The 21,900-nt window shown below is 36.6% G+C and overlaps 1 protein-coding gene across 3 annotated transcripts in view; it reads left to right on the top strand.

The window, feature by feature from the left end:
- The window catches only part of CEP162 (centrosomal protein 162), a 43,946-nt gene that overhangs the window by 19,649 nt on the left and 2,397 nt on the right, over nt 1-21,900 (top strand). For all 3 annotated transcript variants that reach the window (XM_059468241.1, XM_059468243.1, XM_059468242.1), the window contains exons 11-27: nt 214-405; nt 574-655; nt 1,511-1,775; nt 2,952-3,210; nt 4,875-5,017; nt 5,819-6,046; nt 6,665-6,799; nt 7,704-7,816; nt 8,596-8,701; nt 9,463-9,589; nt 10,494-10,657; nt 12,057-12,161; nt 13,204-13,428; nt 14,535-15,205; nt 16,032-16,173; nt 17,161-17,259; nt 20,046-20,180. In XM_059468241.1, the coding sequence (XP_059324224.1) occupies nt 214-405; nt 574-655; nt 1,511-1,775; nt 2,952-3,210; nt 4,875-5,017; nt 5,819-6,046; nt 6,665-6,799; nt 7,704-7,816; nt 8,596-8,701; nt 9,463-9,589; nt 10,494-10,657; nt 12,057-12,161; nt 13,204-13,428; nt 14,535-15,205; nt 16,032-16,173; nt 17,161-17,259; nt 20,046-20,180 (3,191 nt within the window). The remainder of the gene's footprint in view (nt 1-213; nt 406-573; nt 656-1,510; nt 1,776-2,951; nt 3,211-4,874; nt 5,018-5,818; nt 6,047-6,664; nt 6,800-7,703; nt 7,817-8,595; nt 8,702-9,462; nt 9,590-10,493; nt 10,658-12,056; nt 12,162-13,203; nt 13,429-14,534; nt 15,206-16,031; nt 16,174-17,160; nt 17,260-20,045; nt 20,181-21,900) is intronic.

Consider the following 21,900-nt stretch of genomic DNA (forward strand, 5'->3'; position numbering starts at 1 on the left):
GGCGCTAATTAACTTGGCAACTGTTTCTTTTTATAGGAAAAATTAGATTTTTAATTATTTTTTAATGCACATGATATCACTGTTCCCCACATGATATCACTCTCTCCCCACATAATAGACCAAGCTAGTAACTGGAACCCAGGCTCCAGTGGGATTCTGTTTCCCAAAACAGAAAATCCAGTAGTGTCTCTTACAAAGCTGCTTTTTTCTCAGGTACTTCCTATGGACAAGCTAACAGTGACATGGAAGCACTATACCAGGCATATCATCACATTGATCAGTCTCTGGGGGACACTGGCGAGCAGAAACTGCACAGTTCTGCAATGGCAGTCTCAGAAGGCTTAGGGCAAAGCATTGCACAAAATAATGACATCTATGCAAAAAACATGTCAACTGTTGATTCAGGTAAATAGCTCAAAGGAAGGCATGTATTGTACAAGCTTGTAAAATGAGTGAACCAGTAATATCTATAATAGTCCATTTATGAAACATTTTTAAATGTTGTCCTTGTAACAAATATTTTTTTTCTAGGCTGTCTTTTAATTTATTTTATATCTATTTCTCATAATTTAGATTTACCTACTGTGGAAGAATTGATGAAAACAATTACAGGACATATGTTTAATACCAGAAATTTTGATGTGGACCCTGAACGGTATTTATTTCAAGATGCATTTTAAGACTTGTAGCAATCTAAAGCTGCTAACAATTTGTGAAAAATAGCTCACTAAATAACTTATCTGTATCTTTCTCTAATTACATACTGAAATTTTGTTATATCATCCATTGGCATTATGGCATTTGCAGTGAACTGTTAAATTAATTATACAGTGTTAGTAGGTTTAGACCAGGGATTCCCATACTTACTTCAGGTAATAAGCAGCAATGTTTGTCAAATCATTTGGAGGAGTGTTCATCACTCTCACAGCTAGGATCTCTGCCTTCCCAGTGTTTTGCTCTTTCCCCTTCCCCATACAAGCATTTCAGCCCACATCCTATTCTAGCTCTCCAAACTCCATAATCTTAATTTCAAATTCTCTTAAGATCAAACCTCACTGTTGTGATTCTTACTAACCTATGCTCCGTACCTCCCTCTTATTTGCTGCAACTGTTCTGTCTAGAGCAGACAGCACAGGCCTGGCAACTGTCAGAAATACAGCTTATGCTTAGCAGATGAGTTCAGGGAGCTTATCATGTAACTGCACTCAACAGAAATACTGCTCATTTTTTAATTAGCATTAATTGCAGGCTTACAGATGTTTATCTTGTAGATAATTTTGCTACCTCTACAAAAACAGTTGCTGCTGAGAAGCAGCTCTTTTTACACAGCATGGGAGTGAATCTGTATGACTAAATCTGCAAGACGGGTCTTAAAAGAGGCTTAGTAGCTCTTTGAAATTCAGGCAGTTTTTACAGCTGATACGTAAGGAAAAAATGTCCTGCTTTTTCCAGAGTGATAGAAAAGCAAAAGGCAAAAGTCTTATTATATATGACTTCTCTTTTCTTGTAGTCCTGTGAAACTGGTAGGCAGCACAGACAATGACCTCATTAGCCACTCACCCTTGGAAGACCCCCAGAATAATACATCTTGGGAGAAAAACTTAGTTGAAAAGTTTAGCAGAGAAGAAAGCATCTTTCTACAGACAAGCGTGAATGATAATAACTTTCAGAGGATGACTGAGAAGGAAATTCAGACCAGTGAAGTGCAGCCTGATCTACTAAGAGAAAAAATAGGACAAAACTCTCTGCTTTCACAAGGGAACAAAACTAAAAAAGTAAGTATTACCAACCAGATTTTTGTTGTATGGAAGTAATTTTTAAAGGTATGTATTTTTAGACTGCCTGTCACTTGATTATGCTCTGATGTTAAGAAATTGAGAGACTGTGTTTGTTTTCCTTGAAATTCTCATGTTGCCATTGCTACTGTTAGAGGTCACCAAATCCAGTGTACATTGGGTCCAGTGGGATTCTTCTTGTCCCAGCCCAACATGTGGAAGGCTGCTGCAATGCCATGTCTCCAGCTCAGGACAGTGATGTCTTTGAGCACATGAGCATTGGAGGGACACGTGTAAATGCACAACAGGCTCAGAACAGGGAGCATTTGTACAGAGAGAACAGTTAGAAATGCAGTTCAGTAAGAATATAGGAGGGGCTGCAGTGGTCCATGTCCAGCTGAGTCAGACAAGTGTGCTGACCAGCAACCTGCTCATGTCACCAGCTTTTTTAATCTGTTTTTTTCCTCTATTTTCCAGACTTGTTTCTTACTTCTATTTTGTTATTTCCCTAGAGATCCTGTAAATTTTGCATATTCTTGCAATCATCTCAGACATCCCAGGACAAGATTCATGTAATCCCAAATCTTCTCCTTGTATCCCCAAATTATTTTCTTCTTGCATCCCCTAAATTAGCTTCACATTCCTTTAAGCAATCATCTTTTGTGTGTGTAAGGCATTGTAGGGACAGAGGTTTGGCTGATTTATCCTGGTGGATTGCCCTTTAGGGCAAACAGGTTAAATTTTTTCATTTGTTAGTCTTGGGAGTTGTGTGCTTTGTTTTTGATGATCAAGTTTAGCAGAGTTCCTCTGCCTGCCACTGTTCCTTTATTCATGGCTGGGTTTCTATATCCACTGTGTTTATTAGCCTTTAGTCATGACCTACCTTATTTGGTAAGCAAAAGACCCTGTAATGTACAGTACAATTAAAATAAAGATACATTTTCCCAGATCAATTAAATAGAGCCAGTACAAAGTACTTGCCTTGTGTAGTTCTGAAGTAGTACAATTCTGCAAAATTACTTACTACTAATTTGTTTAAAAACAATGCTTGCCATCACCCTGAGTCTTATTGTTGTGTAATTTTGGTAACTGGTTCTATGTTTTTCACTGGTGAATGCTACCCTCAGTTTACAGCAGAGCCTAAAACTTGTTTTAAACCAATGTGTTCTGTCACAGGCTCTTCGGTCTTGTTCCTTGAAGAATGAAAGATCAGAATCAATGTCAATCAAACCAAAGAATATTAGAAGTCCAGCACCTGTACATAAAAAGAAACCTTCACATGGTCCTTATGGACTGGTTAGAAGTTCTGGCTATGGGAAGCCCAGTTTACTTTCAAAGCAATCTTTTCCAGTCAGTGAAAAGAAAACACCAAAAGAAACTTTCAAAAAGACCTCTATGAAAGCCAAAAGTCTTGCAGACAGAGCAAAATCTAAAGGTAATTGTAAGTTTTGAGAGTTTTGATTCTGAGTTTAAGAGCCAGAGAGATTTGCGTTTTATGCTTCACATTAAAAAAACCCCAAATATCGTAGAGAAATCTAAACTCAAATGCAGTTAAGTACTGATTTTTTTCTGTATTAGCATGAAATAGCTGTGAGAGAGACTTTTATATGAATCTTTTTTCCACTCACATTTACCACCACTGTGTTTGAGACATCTATTATTCACCAGCAGGACTGAAAGAGTAAAAAAAGCTGGTGTTCAAAAAGTAATATCTACAAGTTGACATTTTTCATTACAGTAAATGCAAAGATTTGCTGACTCACTAATTTATATGTTTGAGGCTGAATTCCTGTTCAGAGCTTCTTTTGATCTTTGCTTTCCTAGAGTACAAAAGAGGTACTAAAAAGGAAGTCCTATTTTCTGTTCACGTCTCTTGGAAACACTATGGAAAGGAGAATACCAATGTAATCCTGTGAAAGCTGGGTTGCAAGGAAACTTTTTATTTTGGGGTGAAGCCCAAAGAGTTTCATGAGATAATTCATCTTAAGCTTATTCAGCTCAATTCAGACAATGTTTACTATCCCTGAGGCATGAGCAAGTAACACTACAGGTACCCAGGCTTAATGCACTTCTAGCATGCAGGGCTTTTAAAAGCCCTGCAGGAAGTGTCAGGAAAAGCAGTTCAGGATTATTCACCTGTCTTAGGGAGGTGCTTCAGTGGCAGCTGTTGAACTGAGGGACCTCAGTTCCTCAGTACGTTGATGTGTCTCTCCCTGAGGAAGATGTCTCAGCCTGGTGAAGGTGGTAAAGTGAATGACAAGTACTGAGAAAATAAGACTACAGGCTTTTTTCACACTTGCTCTTCCCTCTCTAGCTATAAGTGTTCGTGATAGTTCAATTTTATGTGATTTTAGAAAATTAATCTCACCTGGCTGCATTCTGCAGGGGCCTCTTCTATAGCTAGGAGGAGGATAGCATTGAATCAAGCAATTGCCAAGTCATCAGTGCTAAGGGAGTACCTTTCTGAGGGGTGTGTGACACTAAAAAGGCATGAGATTTGGAAAAGAGTCATTGTCTGGTGGGGTTTTTATTCAGGTGTAACATTCCTAAGCAGGAGCAGTTGAAATGGCAGTTGTAGTTACTGTCAGAAGGCTGAGATGTGAACAGTTCCATGTATGTTAGTGACTCTGGAGGGATCTTGCCTGATTTCTTACTCCAGTCAACATTTATTTGATGCAACAAATAAATGTTGCATTTCTTTCTATACTGTCTGCACTCCAAAGTCTGTTTTGAAAATTGCTGTGTCTTATCTTCCCCGTAGCTTGAAATATTTTGTGTTTATATATACTTAGATAACTGGCTGCTTCCAAAGTGGAGGAGTGAGATTAACCTTGTTTTGTGAAGGATTTATTATCCAGCTGCATGTTTCAGTTGTTCTCTTTGGTTTTGTTCATCTTGTCATCAGTTCCTTACTTAAAAAAAAACCCTCCAGCTTTTCCGTAGTATATCAGTGTTCTCAACTTTCTATATTTCATTCAAAATTCAGGTTGTAGAATAATTTATATACCTACAGGCTGGATCACATGAATACATATTTTTCCTAAAGGAAATAAAATTCTGATTATAATTTGTTCTATTTTACTTTCTGCCTAAATGAAGAAGCCTTATTTGCTACTAGGATAATAAGATCTGCAGCAAATGAACCAACTTTGGAGGGAAGTATTAACAGAGTTTTGTCTGGCCAATCAGTTGTTAGTAATCTTGGACACCAGGCTGAGGATTATAACAGGCAATATCATCATGTGAGTAATAACCAGTGTTGCTCTTAATATTAGCATGTACAACTTGGCTTGCAAGCCTATTTTTTCAAGGCTTTTAACAATTATCACAAGGTTGGAAAATACTGAAACAGTGACTGAAGACTTCCCTTTTGTCGAATACTACTTTTTGCTTTTAAAATATGCAAATATAATTATACTGCTTTTCAGTTGCTTGGATAGTGCTGTTGCTTTGATGGGTCTATATAATTAAAGTCTCTTATTAAATTCTAAGAATTACTATTTAATTGTAAAAGAAGGTTAAATATAACTTCTACTTATAATATTCTGCTATGAATGTTTAAACAGTACTACTGTTCAGGGATTTTTCCTATTTTCATTGCATTAAATATTTAATAGTACCTTCTGACTTCTCAAGATGACTGAATTTACAGTACCATAATGATTTTTCCTTCTCCCTTATCAACTGCATAAAAAAGCTATTCATTGAATACCTAAAGCATTGCTGCTTTTCTAAAAATAAGATGATGCATAATATAATAATTATGGTAGCAATATAGTGGCTGTCGTATGAGATGTATTTGTTTCTTTTTGGATTTTTTTGTCTTGATTTCCTCATATATATTTTGCAAATGAGGTCACTCATTAAAATGAATATAGGATGTTTTGCTATTGAAGTGTTGGGGGGGGTTGTATTTTGGGTTGTTCTTTCAAGCGCCTTGTGTTGTTGCTGAGAGCTAGACAAACCAGTTAAATAAAGCTGATGAGCAGAGTTCTGGTAAACAATCAGCTCAGTGTAATGTTTCCCTGAATTGTCTGCCCTAGGACTTATCATTTTCCCCTTTCAAAAGCTGTGATAGAGAGCTGTATTTGTTAAAACGACTACAAACAGCAGAGGAGGACCTGAGCAGAGCTCGGGATTTGATTCAGCAGCTGGCCAGCAAGCTTTCACAAAAAGAGAAGGAGATGGAGGCCAAGGTAGTAGAACTGAAAACACAGCATGAAAAGGAGCTGTCCCGTCTGGGTCAGGAAAACTATGTTCTTCAGAGTAAGGTACTTTATCATCATGTATCCTGTGCCTATAGAAGAGAGGAAACATTGCTTCTGAAAATTGAATCAATGTTACTTCAGATGAGGTGTTGATGAGGAGAAAATCCAAATTTACACAGACACCCTGTAATGCATACCTGCTGTTACATTTAGTGCCTGTAAGACATGATTTTTTTTTTCCTGGAGATAAACCATGTTATCCTGAGTTCCTTTACTTTGTTATTTTGAGAGTCTTGCTGCAAGTTTTTGCAGATTTGATTCACTCCCACAGATACCACTTGTTACTGGTAAGTACTGTATGCTGAGATATTGTTTATAGTTCTTGATGCATTTTTCAGTGTTGTGTTTTGTCTGTATGAAATACTCCCAGACTTATTCCACTCTACCCTTAGTGAGAATAACTCCCTGCATCATAACATACCCTCCTGTCTAGAGACATAAGAACAGAAACTTCTAGCTTTTCCCAAACATTCTCTCTTTCATAATGCTTCTGTAAAACTCCAGTTAGAGCCACTCGTTGGTCTGCTCTCATACCATAATGAAGAGACCACAGTCTTGTAAGTCTTGTAGAAAAGTCGATGTTGCTAACAAAACTTTCTTATTGTTTGTGTGTTCTGAAAGCTAAGAAGTATGGAAGAGCTTACCCAAGAAAAGAGGTGGACCCATGCAGCAACAATTTCTATAACTGAGGAAAAACTGGCCCAAATACAAAAAGAGATTGAAGATCAAGAGGTCATTATTCAAGGTTATCAACAGGTAACACCACATATCAACATATATGTTGACCTGTGTTCTATCCAGTTTCAGAAACAAAATTGTTTAATGATTACTACTTTTCTGTTGAAAAAAAGTATCTTGTTTTCTGAAAAGTGGATGGAATTTGGGTGTGAAAGGCAAACATATTGCAGATTTAAAAAGTCTTTCACACGTCTAGTTTGGACTAAGTTTTTCCACAGATCCCTGTAAATGTTCTAAATTGTAAAAATCAGTAACTTTACAGTTGAGAACTTTATGGTCAGTGAGAACCACAAACTTTTTCCCAAAAGTAGCTGAAAATTAGTATTTTTAATCAGCATTTGAAATATGAAAAAAATTGGTTTTTAAAATGTTTTTCTCAAGATCTGAGCAGCAGATTTCAAGGTAACCTTATTAGCATGCCTGATTTGTATTACTTAGTCAAGTGGAGAAATAGATAATTCAGGCTTAATAATCCTTTTGAATACTTGCAGCTGTAAAAATCCAGTGGGTAGCTCAACCAGCTTCCAGCTGTTGCTCAGCATGATTCCCTGATATAAACACAGTGTCTTGCCAACATATGTCTGTGAGCATCCCAGACAATGATGATTTGTGTCCCCAGGACTGGAGCATGGGCAGGCTGAGCTCTGATCTATCAACACTCACCCCTGAACACATTTCTAGAATATAGTTGGGGTAGTGAGCAGAGGATCTGTCTTAGCTCCTTCCTGCAGAGGGAGCAGACACTTGGATGAGATTGCAGATAGTGAAAGTAGATATCCATTTTAGAAGCTCAGTAATTAAATATTCAGTGTTTTCTTCCACTGTTTCAGCAGGTAAACTATGTGATTCATAGAAAACTGTTTTATAACTGAAGAAAACAGTAATCTGTGAATATTCTTTAACTTTGTCTGTCTCAACTTAGGAAAATGAGAGGTTATACAAACAAATGAAAGAGCTACAAATCCAGAACAAAAAAAATGAGGAACGAATGTTTAAGGAGAATCAGTGCTTAAAGTCTGAATTAATACAGTTAAGGTAGGCTCGTTTGCATATCTGACCTAAAATCTCTAGAATTTTCTGCTGTTATTTTTTTTTAATGAAGAACCATTGCAGAGTCTATCAGGGGCATGTTTTCTGGTGTTCCTCAGGTTCGTGGTCTTGTTTCTTCTTTTGAGAATTGATTTGTGTTGATTATGGGCGCTTAATTCTTTGTTTTCTTGATGGTGTTGCAAACCTGTGGGAAGACTGGAGACTTCCACTTGGGAAATATTTCAGTGTTCTTATTCATATCAGAATACATAATACATTACACTGCACTTGTTCTGATATTTTGGCTCTGCTGATGTTGTTAAGATGTTTTGATGCTGTTGTAAGACACACAGTAAATCAGGGGGCACAAGAGGTTCTGCTAGTGGAGAAACAATTCTATTCCCTGCATTGTTGGTCCTGTGAGATTTGCATCCTGTGCTAGTAAGGAGAAACAACCTAGCAATTGTGTGTACTCCTAATCTACAGATCTTTGCTATGGAGAGGCCTGTAAATGAGTTCCACTGATGCAGGGTAGAACTTTATTTCCTTCCCTTTCCTTCCTAGTCCAAATAAACTAGTTTGTGTGAGGTGAGAAGACTTCACTGTACAGTGAATTTTGTTTGTGTATAAATATTGTGTATGTTTGTTTCTCTTTTTGTTTTGAACCTGCCCAGATTGACTGTGTGCTACTGTTTGGGGGGCAGGGGATTGTGTTTGTTTTTCAGTGGCCACTGATAGTATGCTGAATCACCACATTGCATAACTGCTTTTCTGTTGTTGTTTAGAGAAAAGCTAGAGAAGATTAACAACCAGTCACGAGTCATGCAGGATTCTGAACCAGCCAGAAATCAGAGTTTCACAGAATTGATTTCAGAGCTTCGAGTAGCACAGGTAGGTATATACCAAGCCTGTAAGATAACAGAGTGTAGTGCCTTTGCATGTAGCACACAAATACAACTAATACCACTGGAAACACAAGGAGCACGTGTGGCCCAATGCACACAGCCTGATGTGGCCTGCTTAGCAGTTCAGGATAGGAGCTCACTAGCAGTGACATACCTACATGTACATGCCTAGACACTCGGTCTGTTTACTGGCTGCTCCCAAAATCTCAGCCCCCCCCAGCTGGTTTCTGCTGTACCTGTGCATACCTAGGACCAAGGGGCTCCATCTCTAGAGGTGGTTCTGGCACCAAGACCTTTTGTCCTACTTGGTCTTGAAGTTTCCTAGTGTTTGTGTGTAGCAAAAAGAGAGACTGCCTGCAGAAAATGGCAAGAAGTAGAATGTAGTAGGGTGAACTGTTGGACAATACATTTGACCACTTATCCTACAGTCTTCAGTCTCAGAAGTAAGTCAAGCCATTTTCTTTACTGACCCTTTCAAAAGACAGAGATTTTCTACTTCTATGACAGTTAAGTAAGGCTTAAAAAATCTGGAGTTTGGATTTTTTTTAATGCTTAGCTTATGTTTTCCCATGGTCTTCTATTGCAGGGCCTGACAATAATACCAAAATTAAAATACCTTATTGTTGCTGTGGTTGGATGTAACACTGTTGTGATTTAATCTTTGTGTGATGAAAAAGCATGCTCAGGGGTTTTGTGTGATATTATGTGTTTAGTTTTTCATGTTTTACTGTTTTCTTTATAACCTAGAAAGAAGAAGCTAAATTACAAGAAGAGATAAGACGTCTAAAACAAGATAAGCAAGCTCTTGAGGTAGACTTGGTACAAGCCAAGAAAGAGAGAGATTTAGCCAAAGTCCAGATTGCATCTGCATCAAGTAAAGCACCTTCATTTTGTTGAATAATTTTGCTTACTTTGCATTTCAGTAAATAAATATGTAACAAAAGCTTGTTCTTATTAAAGTATTACTTAGTGAAATGCATCTAGACCATTTACAAGTACTGTCTAAACTTCTAACGAAAGCATACAGTGAAGGACATGCTGCAGTACTTTTGGTACTCTGTTAGAAAGTATCTTCCTGTATCCAACCAAACTCTTTGTTGTGATTTGTTAGGTTTGATTTCTTGCCAATCTTTCACTGGATGTGGAAAAAAAAATTATTTCAATTATGTGACAACTCTGTTCAAAAGAAAAGATTTACTGTGTTACATCTTAGTCTCCTATTTAGTTCTTCCCCATTTTTTGCCTATAACTTACACCTTGGGACTTTTTTCAGCATTCTTATCAGAGCTTTTTCCAGTTTGAATTAATGAGAGAACGCTCAAAATTGGACTCTCCCATTTCCAGTGTCAGGCATCACAAATGCTAAGTGCAGTAATACTTACCTCCATGTCTCTTCTGAAAATGCTTGATCCCTAAATGGGAGGAGTATGATCAATAAACATCAAAGCATATATTCTATGTTGTCATTCATCTTGATGATGAAGGTCTGTTTATTAGAGCACAATCAAGAACAGATCTCCCTGAGATTCTGTCTTAAATACATTCTATAGTGAACTGTAAGCCATTGAGTACTGCTGTGTATGAGAAAAATACAGGGTTTTTTACAAATACTGTTGCTTTTAAAATCCCAGTTAGGATCTGGTTTTAAAACTACTGCAGTAACAGTGTTTTAAAAATGGTAAATGTATGAAATCAGCTGAGGAAGACAGTGTTGACTAATTACTTCTTCAATACATAATTACTAATAAAACAATTCTGAGAATGTTTTATTCTTGTAGGTGAGAAGTCTTATGAATTTAAAGTTATGGAAGAATCGTACAAACAGGAAATTACTCATTTAAAAAAAAGACTTCAGTGGTATGCAGAAAATCAAGATCTTCTGGATAAAGATGCAGCCCGTCTTAGAGATGCAAGAGAAGAAATTGAGAAACTAAGACTAGAGGTGATAATATCTAGCTTTATGTAAGAAGTTGGAACTGAAAATTGTTTCTTTTTCCAGTGATGAGTGTAATGTAATTATTCATAATAATTACTTTTTTTGGTATATTAGATTGGTTCTATTGGACATCTTGCCAATGCTTCTGGGAACAAAAGTAACATGCTTCCCTAAAGTCTTCACATTTCTTGACCTAAGGGAAAGAATATTGTTATGTTAACAACCAGGAACACCCTTCTTCTCATTCTCTTTTCCTCCTTTTTTCTCCATAGTAACTTAGACAACACTTTTTTATTCTCTTAAGTACCAGTTCTAAATTCTTTCTTAGGAAAAGCTCCCTGGTTACTGTGGCAGGGGGGGAAAACCCAAAACACTTGAAATCTAAACAAAATTAATACATGAATCTTGGATACTGGTGAGATTTGCATTGTCTACTTGTCAGTACAATAGACTTGGGAGTTACAAAAAAACCAGACATTTTACCAGTGCTAAAATACAACTGATCTTGGAATCTTTTATGATCTTTTATTAGAGAGATCACAGATGAATGGAGATGTTTCTGAAGGAGCAGCCAGGGACAGACACCACCATATCAACCTTTGTTCAAGATACCATTCCTGTGAAAGAAAATATTTTTATTGGCATTTTCTCTGGGCTGGACTGGTGTCTAAAAATTCTGGTACCATAAGCTGTGACTTCACAGGAATAATCAAATCAGTCAAACTATAAAATGCTGGCATAAAAGCATGACTTAGCATGACTTGGTAATACTACCAATCTGGGAGAGAATTCAAGATAGGAATATTTTTAAATATCCAGGATATAATATCCCTGTACAGAGATCATAGTGGCTAATAAAGGTAGGAAATTCAATTTTAGATTATAGCTTTGAGTCCTCATGAACAGGCATCACAGGAATGCAGGAACATGAGTTAGCCAGGCCCTGATTCTCAGCTGGGACTCAGCTTTTATTTAGGCACAACATAACATTGCCTTTTGGCTGTTTCTGTATCTCATGGCATAGTGTAGCATTGCAAATCACAAACCATTTCCTAAACTCATCCTGAAATCATGGAATGCACAGTAGCTCTTTATATGACAGCTTACTAATTAAGCCTGTATACTGGCAGTATGAAAGAAAGGACCAGTATTTCTGGTATAAAGACAAGAGTGTCCCAGAGCTGAAATTCTCTTTTAGATTTCATTTTCTAATTTCAGTTGCTTTGGAGAAGGAAGCTGTCATGGAGGTTTAGAGTCTGAAGAATCAGTTAGTACAGAAATTACCATTACGAGTTTTGAAAGGGCAGCATACTTCCATTGTACTATGTGTGTTTGAAATGTTTTTGTACTACAGGACAGTGTCTCTGAATACATGTTTCAATTTGTTTTCTCATAAATTGGACAGGTTGAGAAGCTCAGAGCTGATGCAGGAGATCAGTGTGTGCAACAGAAGAAACGTTTGCGAGACAGAGCAACAGATGCTAAAAGAATTCAGGATCTTGAGCGACAAGTATGCAATAAAAGAACTCTCTCTCATTTAAATTTTGTTTCAGATAAAGTCTCTTAAAACCTCAGTGCCTTGATAAGGATAAAGGATAGCATGAAGTTCTGTGATAAAGTAACTCATGTTATTGGACACTCATCAACACAAGAGTAATTATTTACTTAGACTAAGTAAATCTTCTTGCTACTATATTCAACAAGCTGGTATCCCTTTTAAAATCTTTTAAAATAACTGTTCAGAGTTTCTTTAAAAGGGGCAAGAGGGCAAAAGCCAAAGCTTGCTAAGACTCCTGTCCACATTCAGTAATTCCTTAACAGTATGATGAATTTCAGCCAAGTTGATTCAAGAGTAGGGGTTTAAATTCTGCTGGATTCATACAAGATTCATGAAAACTGGGGGAGTGGAAACCTTAAAATCCATATTTCTACTAAAAAAACATCAAGTGGAAGTGAGCCTTCCTGAATTTTAGGAGGTAGCAGTTGCATTGGTTAGAGATGTGGGAGTCATGGACAAGAGCCTTTGCAGAATTCTGATATGAATATCTTATCTACAGATAAGAGAGGGACTTGTTATTAATGCTGCATGCAAAGTGTTAGTTTTACATGATTGCATACTACAAAATAAAAGACTTATAATGTGTTATTGGGAGAATAATTCCAATATTGCTATGAAATATCCTTAACAGTTGGAAAAGTAGAATGTGAATGCAAATCCAGGAAAAAAAGCATATTCACAGCATTAAAAGCCATTCTTAAATCATGTTTTTTGACTTTCTTTAGACTATTGATATAAGGTAATCTGAAGACCCGAGCAATATTTTGTTTAAGATCATGTGTAAGTTAGTCAGTAAGAGACAATGAGTCTTGCTTTTCTGTAAACAAAACCATAAATGGGAGGAATATAAAGTAATTCTCAATATATGCATCTACGGTTTTCATTCTTCCACCTTAAGGGAATGAAATTTGTTAACATTCTGTCACTTACTTTTGTTCCCTTTCTATTAGAACTTTATTATTTTTAACCTTTGACTTAATTTTCTTATGAATAGATCAGAGAAATGGAAGGAATTCTAAAAAGAAGGTATCCAAATTCTTTGCCTGCTTTGATTTTTGCTGCTGCTGCTGCTGAGAAAGCAAATGATCTTTCAGCTAAAACAAACACAGTTGAATTTTTAGAGAGAAGAATAAAGAAATTAGAAACAGAACTTGAAGGTAAAGATGAAGAAGCTAAGAAAAGCCTTCGTGCCATGGAACAACAGTTTCAAAAAATAAAGGTAAAAGTTGAGTAGTCCGCTTTGCAAGTAACAGTCACAAGTCAACTAAGTGTAACAGAGGGTAGTGGTTAAAACTGAAGGCAAAGACCACATTCAAGGGAAAAAAATTATTCAAAGAATTCAGAACCGGAATTTCGGTACCTTCAGCACCTAAGATAAATAAAAATAGCATTGAAATTGTTAGGGTAGTGTTGAAATGAAGAGGACATGTTCTCAAGGCATAATAATTTTATTCTTACAATTAAGATAAGTAGTTTTCACCCTGTGGGTCAGAGTAGAGCTGCTTCTCTAATTCCTTGTTGTACCAAAGGCTGTGATTTCAGAGGTCTACTGACTGAGCATTTCTGCAGGGAACATTGAGAACCACTACGCATGTCCAAAAATTACATGATAGTGAGCCTAAAGACTTGGGTTAGGAAGCCTGGAAGTCTGGAATTTTACTTTAAGGAAAAGGTGAACTGCACAGGTGCTTAATGAGCAAGAAAAGAAAGCATTGGCCAGCTGTTCCACCTTTTCTCCATAAGTCACTCATCATACTTTCCTCAAAGGCCATCCAAGCTATTAAGAAGGTTAGGTTTTCCTCAGCTCATTAGGGGGAAAGATTGTGTCTCTCTTTGAATTCATACTTCTTTCTTCATACTTAGAAATACATAAAAAGAAAGATCTGTTCTGTTAAAATTTAGGATGTTTTGAAAAATGTGAAATACAGCTTTGAACATGTGACATGAATGTTTGCCAGCTGACATATACCAAGTACATAATGACAAAATTAACATTGGTAGCATCTGAAGAGAACTCAATTGCATAGAAATGAAATATTTTCTTGTCAGTATAATTGTCTATCCCATAATTACTTGCATCCATTAGAGTGATTAGAGTCTTTTGTAGTAAATTCTTCAAGTAATTCTATTTTACAGCAGACTTAATTATTTCACTCACTAATTTCTGAACTGATTGAGTAGTTTGTTAGTAATCCTGATTTGTATTTTGTCTTCTGAAGTCTTTCTTCAGAAGGGCAGTAACTTTAAAGAATAATAGGAAGAGCTAATAATAACAGTACACTTACAAAACTGCTTTTTTGTCCCTACTTTTTACTCCCTTCCTAGATACAGTATGAACAAAGACTTGCAGAGCTTGAGCAACTACTTGCCTATGAATTTATGAATGAACCACCAAAACTGAATGGTGATAAAGCCACTTCTGCAGAACTTGAGCAGGAGCTTCAGAATCTAAAGAAGACCCATCAGATCACTGTTGGAAACCTCCAAACAGAAATTGAAAATCTTAAAAGTCAAAATTCCCAATTAAAACTCAGAAGCAAAAATTATAATAAAGACTTAGATTCCATGGACTCTAAGATGAAACAAGGAAGCACAAAAGACAGGTTGTTAAAACTAAACGAAGAACTGGTCACCAAAAATAGAGAAATACAAGACCTCACAAAAACTGTTGAGAAACTTCAAAAAGAAAGGATGGTGATGTTGTCTGATAATAATTTGAGAAATAAAACAAACACTAATGGAAATTCTACAGAGGTCATGAAAAAGAATACCTCAGCCGCAGATAGAAGGAATTCCAACAACACTGAAGCCTGTCTAAGCATTTTCAATGATGACAAAACACAGCAACCACATACCTTCTCTGATTCTCATCTCTTGGAAGTTGTGCAAGAAAATGCCCATCTGAAAGAGGAGCTGGAGAAACTGTCCCTGGAAATGAGCCAGCAGCGGGTGAAGTCTCAGGCAGCTCTAGCTTATTCTGAAAGCAACATGCGAAGGTAAATGCTCAATATATTCCTTTAAAAACCTTCTTAAAGTGTTGGCAAACATAGGATTGAAGTAGCATATTAGCATTCAGCCATGTGTGAAGGTTGCTTCTACCTTCATTTGTGCTGTTTCTGGCTTTGGGAGGGGTTTTGGGAGTTCTTTTGTGACTTTGGGGTTTTTTTAAAAGCAGTGCACTGTCCCAGTTCTTTCCACAGGCAAACCTATGTTAATGCTTTTATTAATGCTACAATTTCTTACGCTTTTAAGAAAATATCTCAGTTTAAATCATCATATCTTACATGCTTTGTGTTGTACGGCATTAATACTTGGTCCATGTTCTTTCCTTCAAACCTGGAGTGTGCTTTCAGTGGAATTTACTTGGCCAACAGTAGAAACCTTATACTTTACCTAGTCTCCCTTACATCCCTTGACAATCAAAGCAGAAGAAATGGACATGCAATTTAGATTACAACACATTCTTTTCTAAAATAGATATCTGAAAGAAGGTAGCTGCATTATGATTAAAAAGCAGGTGTTCTCTTGCCACTGTTTTAATAAGAGGAACCAGCAAAGATGATTGACTGAATTTTTTGTATCCTCACTGCCTCTAGTTAGATGATGCACATATCCACCACTGTAGGTTTCCCACCCTTTTCTCCCTTCAGAGCAATAGAAGTAATGGTGATCCTGTCTCGCAAGGTTTTGTTATGAAATATACAATATCTGCTGCCTTTAACATTTTGGTTATTTTGTGTGTTCAAGTGAGAAGCTGCTGCATTTTTGAAGAACTGTCTGTAGCTGCACTACTACATCTCACTTTTCTCTTGCTCTGTTCAGGATACAGGAAGACACAGCAGAATACATTGCATCTCTGAAAGCTTCCCACCAGAGGGAAGTTGAGAAGATTGTTTGCCAGCATGCAAAGGAACATTCTACTTCTAAAGTAGCTGAACTAAAGAACAGAATTTCAGCACAGGAGGTAAGATATAGTAGATACATTACTTACATATAGATATATCTTAAAAGTTATTTCATTCTGTATTACTATAAACTTACTTTCTTGGAGGTAGGACCTGTTGTTTCAAAAATCATCCTGTGCCACAGTATTCATAAAATCCCAGAATGGCTGAGGTTGGAAGGGACCTCTGAAGGTCATCTTGTCCAACTGCTCTGCTCAGGAGGATCATCCAGGACTATATCCAGATGGCTTTTGAGTATGTCTAAGGAGGGTAATTCCACTACTTCTCTGGGCTATTTCACACATGGTATAAAGGGTAGAAAGAGCTGTTTCATTCAGATTATTTAACATTTAAAAATGAGGAGAGTAACTTGAAGATTGAGGCTTGTTTTCACATACTACATATGTGGTATATATGTGCTATTTAACAGCCCATGCACACACATGTGTTGGAGGCAGTGTTGTTAATGCATACAGCACTTACACCTGCAGTGCTGCAATCACAGAATCATAGAATGTTAAGGGGTTCAATAGACCTCAGAGATCATTGAACGTACTTGTGATCATACTCACAAGCCCCCTTGCCATGGGCAGGGACACCTCCTACGAGAACAGGTTGCTCAAGGCCTTATTCAGTCTGGCTTTGAACAGTGCCAGGTTTGTGGCATCCACAGCCTTCCTGGGCACCCTGTTCCAGTGTTTCATTGCCCTCACAATAAAGAATTTCTTCCTAATATTTGACCTAAACTTCCTCCATTTTAATGTGTACCCATTATTCCTTGTGCTATCACTACAGTTCCTGATCATGAGTCTCTCCGGATTCCCTGTAGGCCCCTTCAGATACTGGAAGGTTGCTATGAGGTGTCCACACAACCTTCTCTTCTCCAGGCTGAATGGCCCCAACTTTCTCAGTGCTGCTTATTTTTTTCTGTACTTCTCCTGCATTGGTTTTCACATGTTGTCATGGGGGTATATGCTAATGACAAAGTATTTTTAAACCTTTTTTAGATATTAATCAAACATCTTCAAGAACAACTTGGTGAACAAGAGAGACATCAAGAAGCTCTTTTAGTTTCACAGATAAGAGAGCAACTCCTGCAAAAAGAGGTATATTTAAATTTCAATGGGGGCACCTTAGTCTAATAAGAGTTTTCATCATAATTCATGTCAAGCCTGAAATAATATGTAGTAAAATAAGTCTTAGAAACAAAATCTTTGTCAGTTGCTTCTACATCAATTATCCCTGAGAATGCAAAGTTTTTCTAGTGTGACCAGGAGAACAACACAGAACAGAATGCAGAACTTTGACCTTTTCTGATGTTAATATTTTTATTATTATTTTGTTTGAAATGTCTGACATTTGTATGAAGTTTGATCAGTAGGTTAATCCAGGTTTTCATATCCTCTGAGAGTTATGGTGGGTAGTGGTAAATAGACCACAGGACTTATTCTTTATTCCTCTTAATTAAGGGGATTTTTTATTACTGTTTTCAAAAGCTTTTCTTTTTTCATCCTCCATTGCTGTAAAACTGACTTAGGCAATTGTATTCTTGGCTTTCTCCTCTGCTATCTCTGAAACTTAATGTGTCTTAAGAAGGGAGAGTTAGCTATAAAATCTGTGAAATTCAATGGGTTTTGAGAGAAGTATATAGGCTGATTTTTTTTTCTAATCTTCTACTTCATTCAATAGCAAATCTAAAATTTACACTTGTTCCTATCTTTGCATTTGGGTTAATGTTGGATCAAATTGCTGTCCACCTTTTAGCTCAAGCTTTCAGAATCACTGGCTATGCATTTTTTGTTCTTGAAGTAGTGCCAGTCTTTGTTGCCCTTTCCTGTCCAGGAGGATGTAGCCTGTCTCAGCATTTTGCCTGTGCTTCATTCACCATCTCCCTGATGTATGAAGATCACTATTTTAACTTAATTTTGGTAATACTTTAACTTGCAAGGGTTATTAAAAGTGATTAATCCTAATCTTGCTAAACTCATCCAGGTATTTCTCTTACATGTGCAAAATTCCACCTCTGTTGTGAAGTATTTCTATAAAACTGTGGGTCTGTATGGGGAGAAAAAAGATGTCCTATTAAACAAGTTCTATGTTTGCAGAATAGGGGCTGAGACTTTGGGTTCATATAGATGTTGGCTTTCCTTACAAAGCTTGTTTCATTCCAGTGGTGTCAGTTTATGTAATACTTCTTCCTGGAAAAACAGAGCAAGAGTACAATGAGACAAATGTTATTGTTTCCTCTATGACTGCTTTACAGGTTATTGACAGTAATGGTTTAAGAGATCATCCAGTCTGACCCACATGACAGAGGCCAACTTCAAGGTGCTGGTATTTAAGAAAATGTAAAGGAGTGTCTTTGTTACAGAAATCATTGCAAGACTGTACAGAGAGAAGTATCTATGCCTTGCTTTTGCCCTCTAGCACAACTTCTGTGCTGCTTTTAAAATACATCTTTGGCATTAAATGGTTCAATAAGTTGTGCTGAGAAAAGAAGACAACCAGACCTGCAAATGGAAATAGCAGTGATAGGGGAAAGCACCTCACTGGTAATAGGGTTGAGTCCTGTGTCTAAAATGGTGGTAACATCCAAAAAGGCAGTTTTTCCTGTGGCTTCTTGGAAGATTGTTATTTGAATACTAATCTCAGAAATGCTGTTCATGGATGTTTTCCATTAACTGAGTGCTTCCTTTCCTTAACAGCTTGCACATAGCACTGCATTGTATTTGACGTGGTTCTGTCGCTGGCAAAATACACAGAGCCTCTTTTCTCCTGGGGCTTTTTTCCTCTCATGAGATCTTTCCACTATGATTTTTAAATTGTGTTTAATTATATACTTGAGACCACACATCAGCCCTTCCCTTCAGTGGAGCAACTCAGCAGCCAAGCAGCAGACACTCATTTGCACAGATCGTTTGAAACTAAGACTTCTGCTCCTCTGAAAAACGTGGCTGAAAAGTTTTGTCTGCTCGAGTGATGGACAGGCAAAAACATACTGACACAGGCCTTGTTATTTTAGAAAGCCACCTTGAAATGTGTAAGTAATAGTAAGCTGCCTCAGAGTCACTTCTCAGTAAGAGTGATAACATCTTATGAAGACACAAAGCTGCCAGCTACCTGAATTCACAGCAGAGAGGCAAGGATGACTGAGTGCTTGAAGAGGGGTAGCAGCTCTCAAATATATTGGCTAAGGGAAGCTAAGACTATCATAATAAAGGATAAAGATATCAAAGTTGTCACTTTAGTTTACTTATATACATTAAGAGTGACCAAAAAATACTTTGGATGAAGGAGTATCAAGTTACTGAGAACAGGCAAAGAATGAGAATAAACCAGTAGGGCTTTATAAGCAAACTTCCCTGAATTTCTGGAGGATTAGGAAATCAGTTTTAAGTCATTGTCAAGTTATTTTTCCCTGGCAATTATTAAGCTTACATGCAGGCTTGTAATCATCTCTCTCAGCAGCATGTCTAATTAATTTAGTCCTTAGAAATACATTGGTATCTTTTATATTTGGTCTTTATCTTGGGTGTGAGAAGGGAAAGTGTAAGAACATCTAATCATAATATTCTCTGTTAACTTTTGTTGTATGAAGTAAAAAGTGTGACAGAACACAATCCCTTCTTAACATTATTAACAGCACTGGATTTATCAGAGAGGACTAGACTTTCATGTCCTCAAGCTACTTCTTAGAAATGAAAAATCCTAACATAAATCCCTGAGTCCCTGTTAAAGCTTTTGAACAAAGGAGATTGCTCTTTTATGTCTTTTTTTCTACAGCTTTTGAATGTAACAATTAAACAATGCAAATACATTTTTAAAGGAATCTGGTTTATACACTGCCTAACACAATTATAACAATTTTCATCAATTCTCTTTTTGACTGTAGGTGACAAAATTGTTGGAAGAACTGAGAGAGGCTAGGGAGAGCCAGAGTCCTGAAATGAAACATTTCTTGTGCCTGGAAAAGAAAATCAAGCATATAGAGAGCAGACATGCAGAAAGGGAGCATGAAATTCAAAAGGTATACCAGTTCATAGCTGCATTTACTTCTCAAGAGCAATTTATTGGTTTAAATGTAATTTTGTGGTATTTATTCAGGCTTATGTAGCTCACACTGCAGGAGGAAAGTAGTTTTTATGCAGCCATGGTTTTGTCTTTGCCTCTAATGCAAGTGAGTGTAGGTGCTGGTCTGGTCAGCTTGACCCTGCTGTGCTAATTAGGATTACTTGGGTAACTTCCTTGCTGCCTGGTCTGAGGAGGTCTTGGTGTCCCAGAGGGTTGGACTCCAGACAAACCTTTGGAGTCAATATCATTATTTCATACTTCAGTTTCACAATGAAAGCAAGCTACTGAAAACTGACAAAGAGTTTGGAGTGCAGAGTCTAACCTATGATATATTCCTCAATGGAACTGTGATTATCTAGTCCTGGCAGCCCTATTCAGAAAAGCTACATTAAAAGTATAGTAATATCTTATTTTATTTTAAATTTTAAAACCAGATCTCAAGGAATATGCTTTTAATGTACAGATTTTTTTTGCTGTAGAAGGATTTCTTCTTGTACATTCCTATATCAGATCTTTATTTTCTTTCAAAAAAGACCCATGCATAAAACAAGTCATTGGATTAAAAATAAATCCTATTGCCACTGTTTTTTTTGTTATTTTTGTTCACATTCTGTCCTGCTAAAGGTGACTGTAATACAGTTCATTTTTTGCTATTAATTTGCTTTTATATGATGTGAGGATGTCTTTACCATTTCTGTGAAGTGTTTGCTGCTGCCTATTCTGTGATCTAGCTCCACTGAATACCAATGGTATTTACTAAGATATTTTGTCATGTTTGGGGTTTTTTTTTTAAGAAATAATAGTATACATATTTAGTACTAAACAATTTCATCTTTTTGTGGTGCTCCTGTCCTTGTTATGTATTATGCTTTGGGTTTTGATTTGTCCCAGATTTTCTCCATTAACCATCAGCACTGGGGCATTGAACAGTTGCCCAAATGAATTATATCAAAATGAATAGTGTTGAAAAGGAAATTAATGAGCATGAAGTTAACAGGTTATCCTTAGTATCAAACTGCAAATGTGATAATTTATGGCCTATCATTAATATGATAATTATAACCTCTCTTTAAAGGATCTATTAAAATTAATTGTGGAGCTTTTGATATCTTATGATACTTCTTATGTTGTGTAACTTAATAGGATTATGTTCGGGATTCATTAAAGTTATTCATACCTTTATCTACAGCAGCATCAGATCTTTGTGATTACAGGACATTTTCTGATAATTCATAGAATTTGTGGTTTTTAAAAGTAGAGTAGTAGGCTACAACATGTCATTCAGGTTTTATTTTGTTTTGCAGAGCATTATTTTAATTACCACATTTAAGTGGAAATTTTAAAAATTAATTTTAATTTATAGAGGGTTTTATGTTATATGCTCAGCTTTGCCTTAAATATTCAAATTTAATTGCTGCTTTGGAGAGGATAAATTAAATTCTCCTGGGGCTCATTAGTCAATAATCAATTCTACCCTTCTGTCATTAATGCAAATATTTAAAGGAATTCATTGCTATCGGAATGATTTTTGTAATATTCAGAACAAATTGTTTCCATTTAATTGTGAGCATTCAGCTTTGAGACTGAGCATCAGATAAAATGACGTGGCAGATTTTGGCAAAGTGGCAGCACTGGCTGAGTATTGGCATAGGAAATCACAATGCTTTCTTCTAATT

This window comes from Ammospiza nelsoni, chromosome 3 (genome assembly GCF_027579445.1).
Source record: "Ammospiza nelsoni isolate bAmmNel1 chromosome 3, bAmmNel1.pri, whole genome shotgun sequence".
Taxonomy (NCBI): domain Eukaryota; kingdom Metazoa; phylum Chordata; class Aves; order Passeriformes; family Passerellidae; genus Ammospiza; species Ammospiza nelsoni.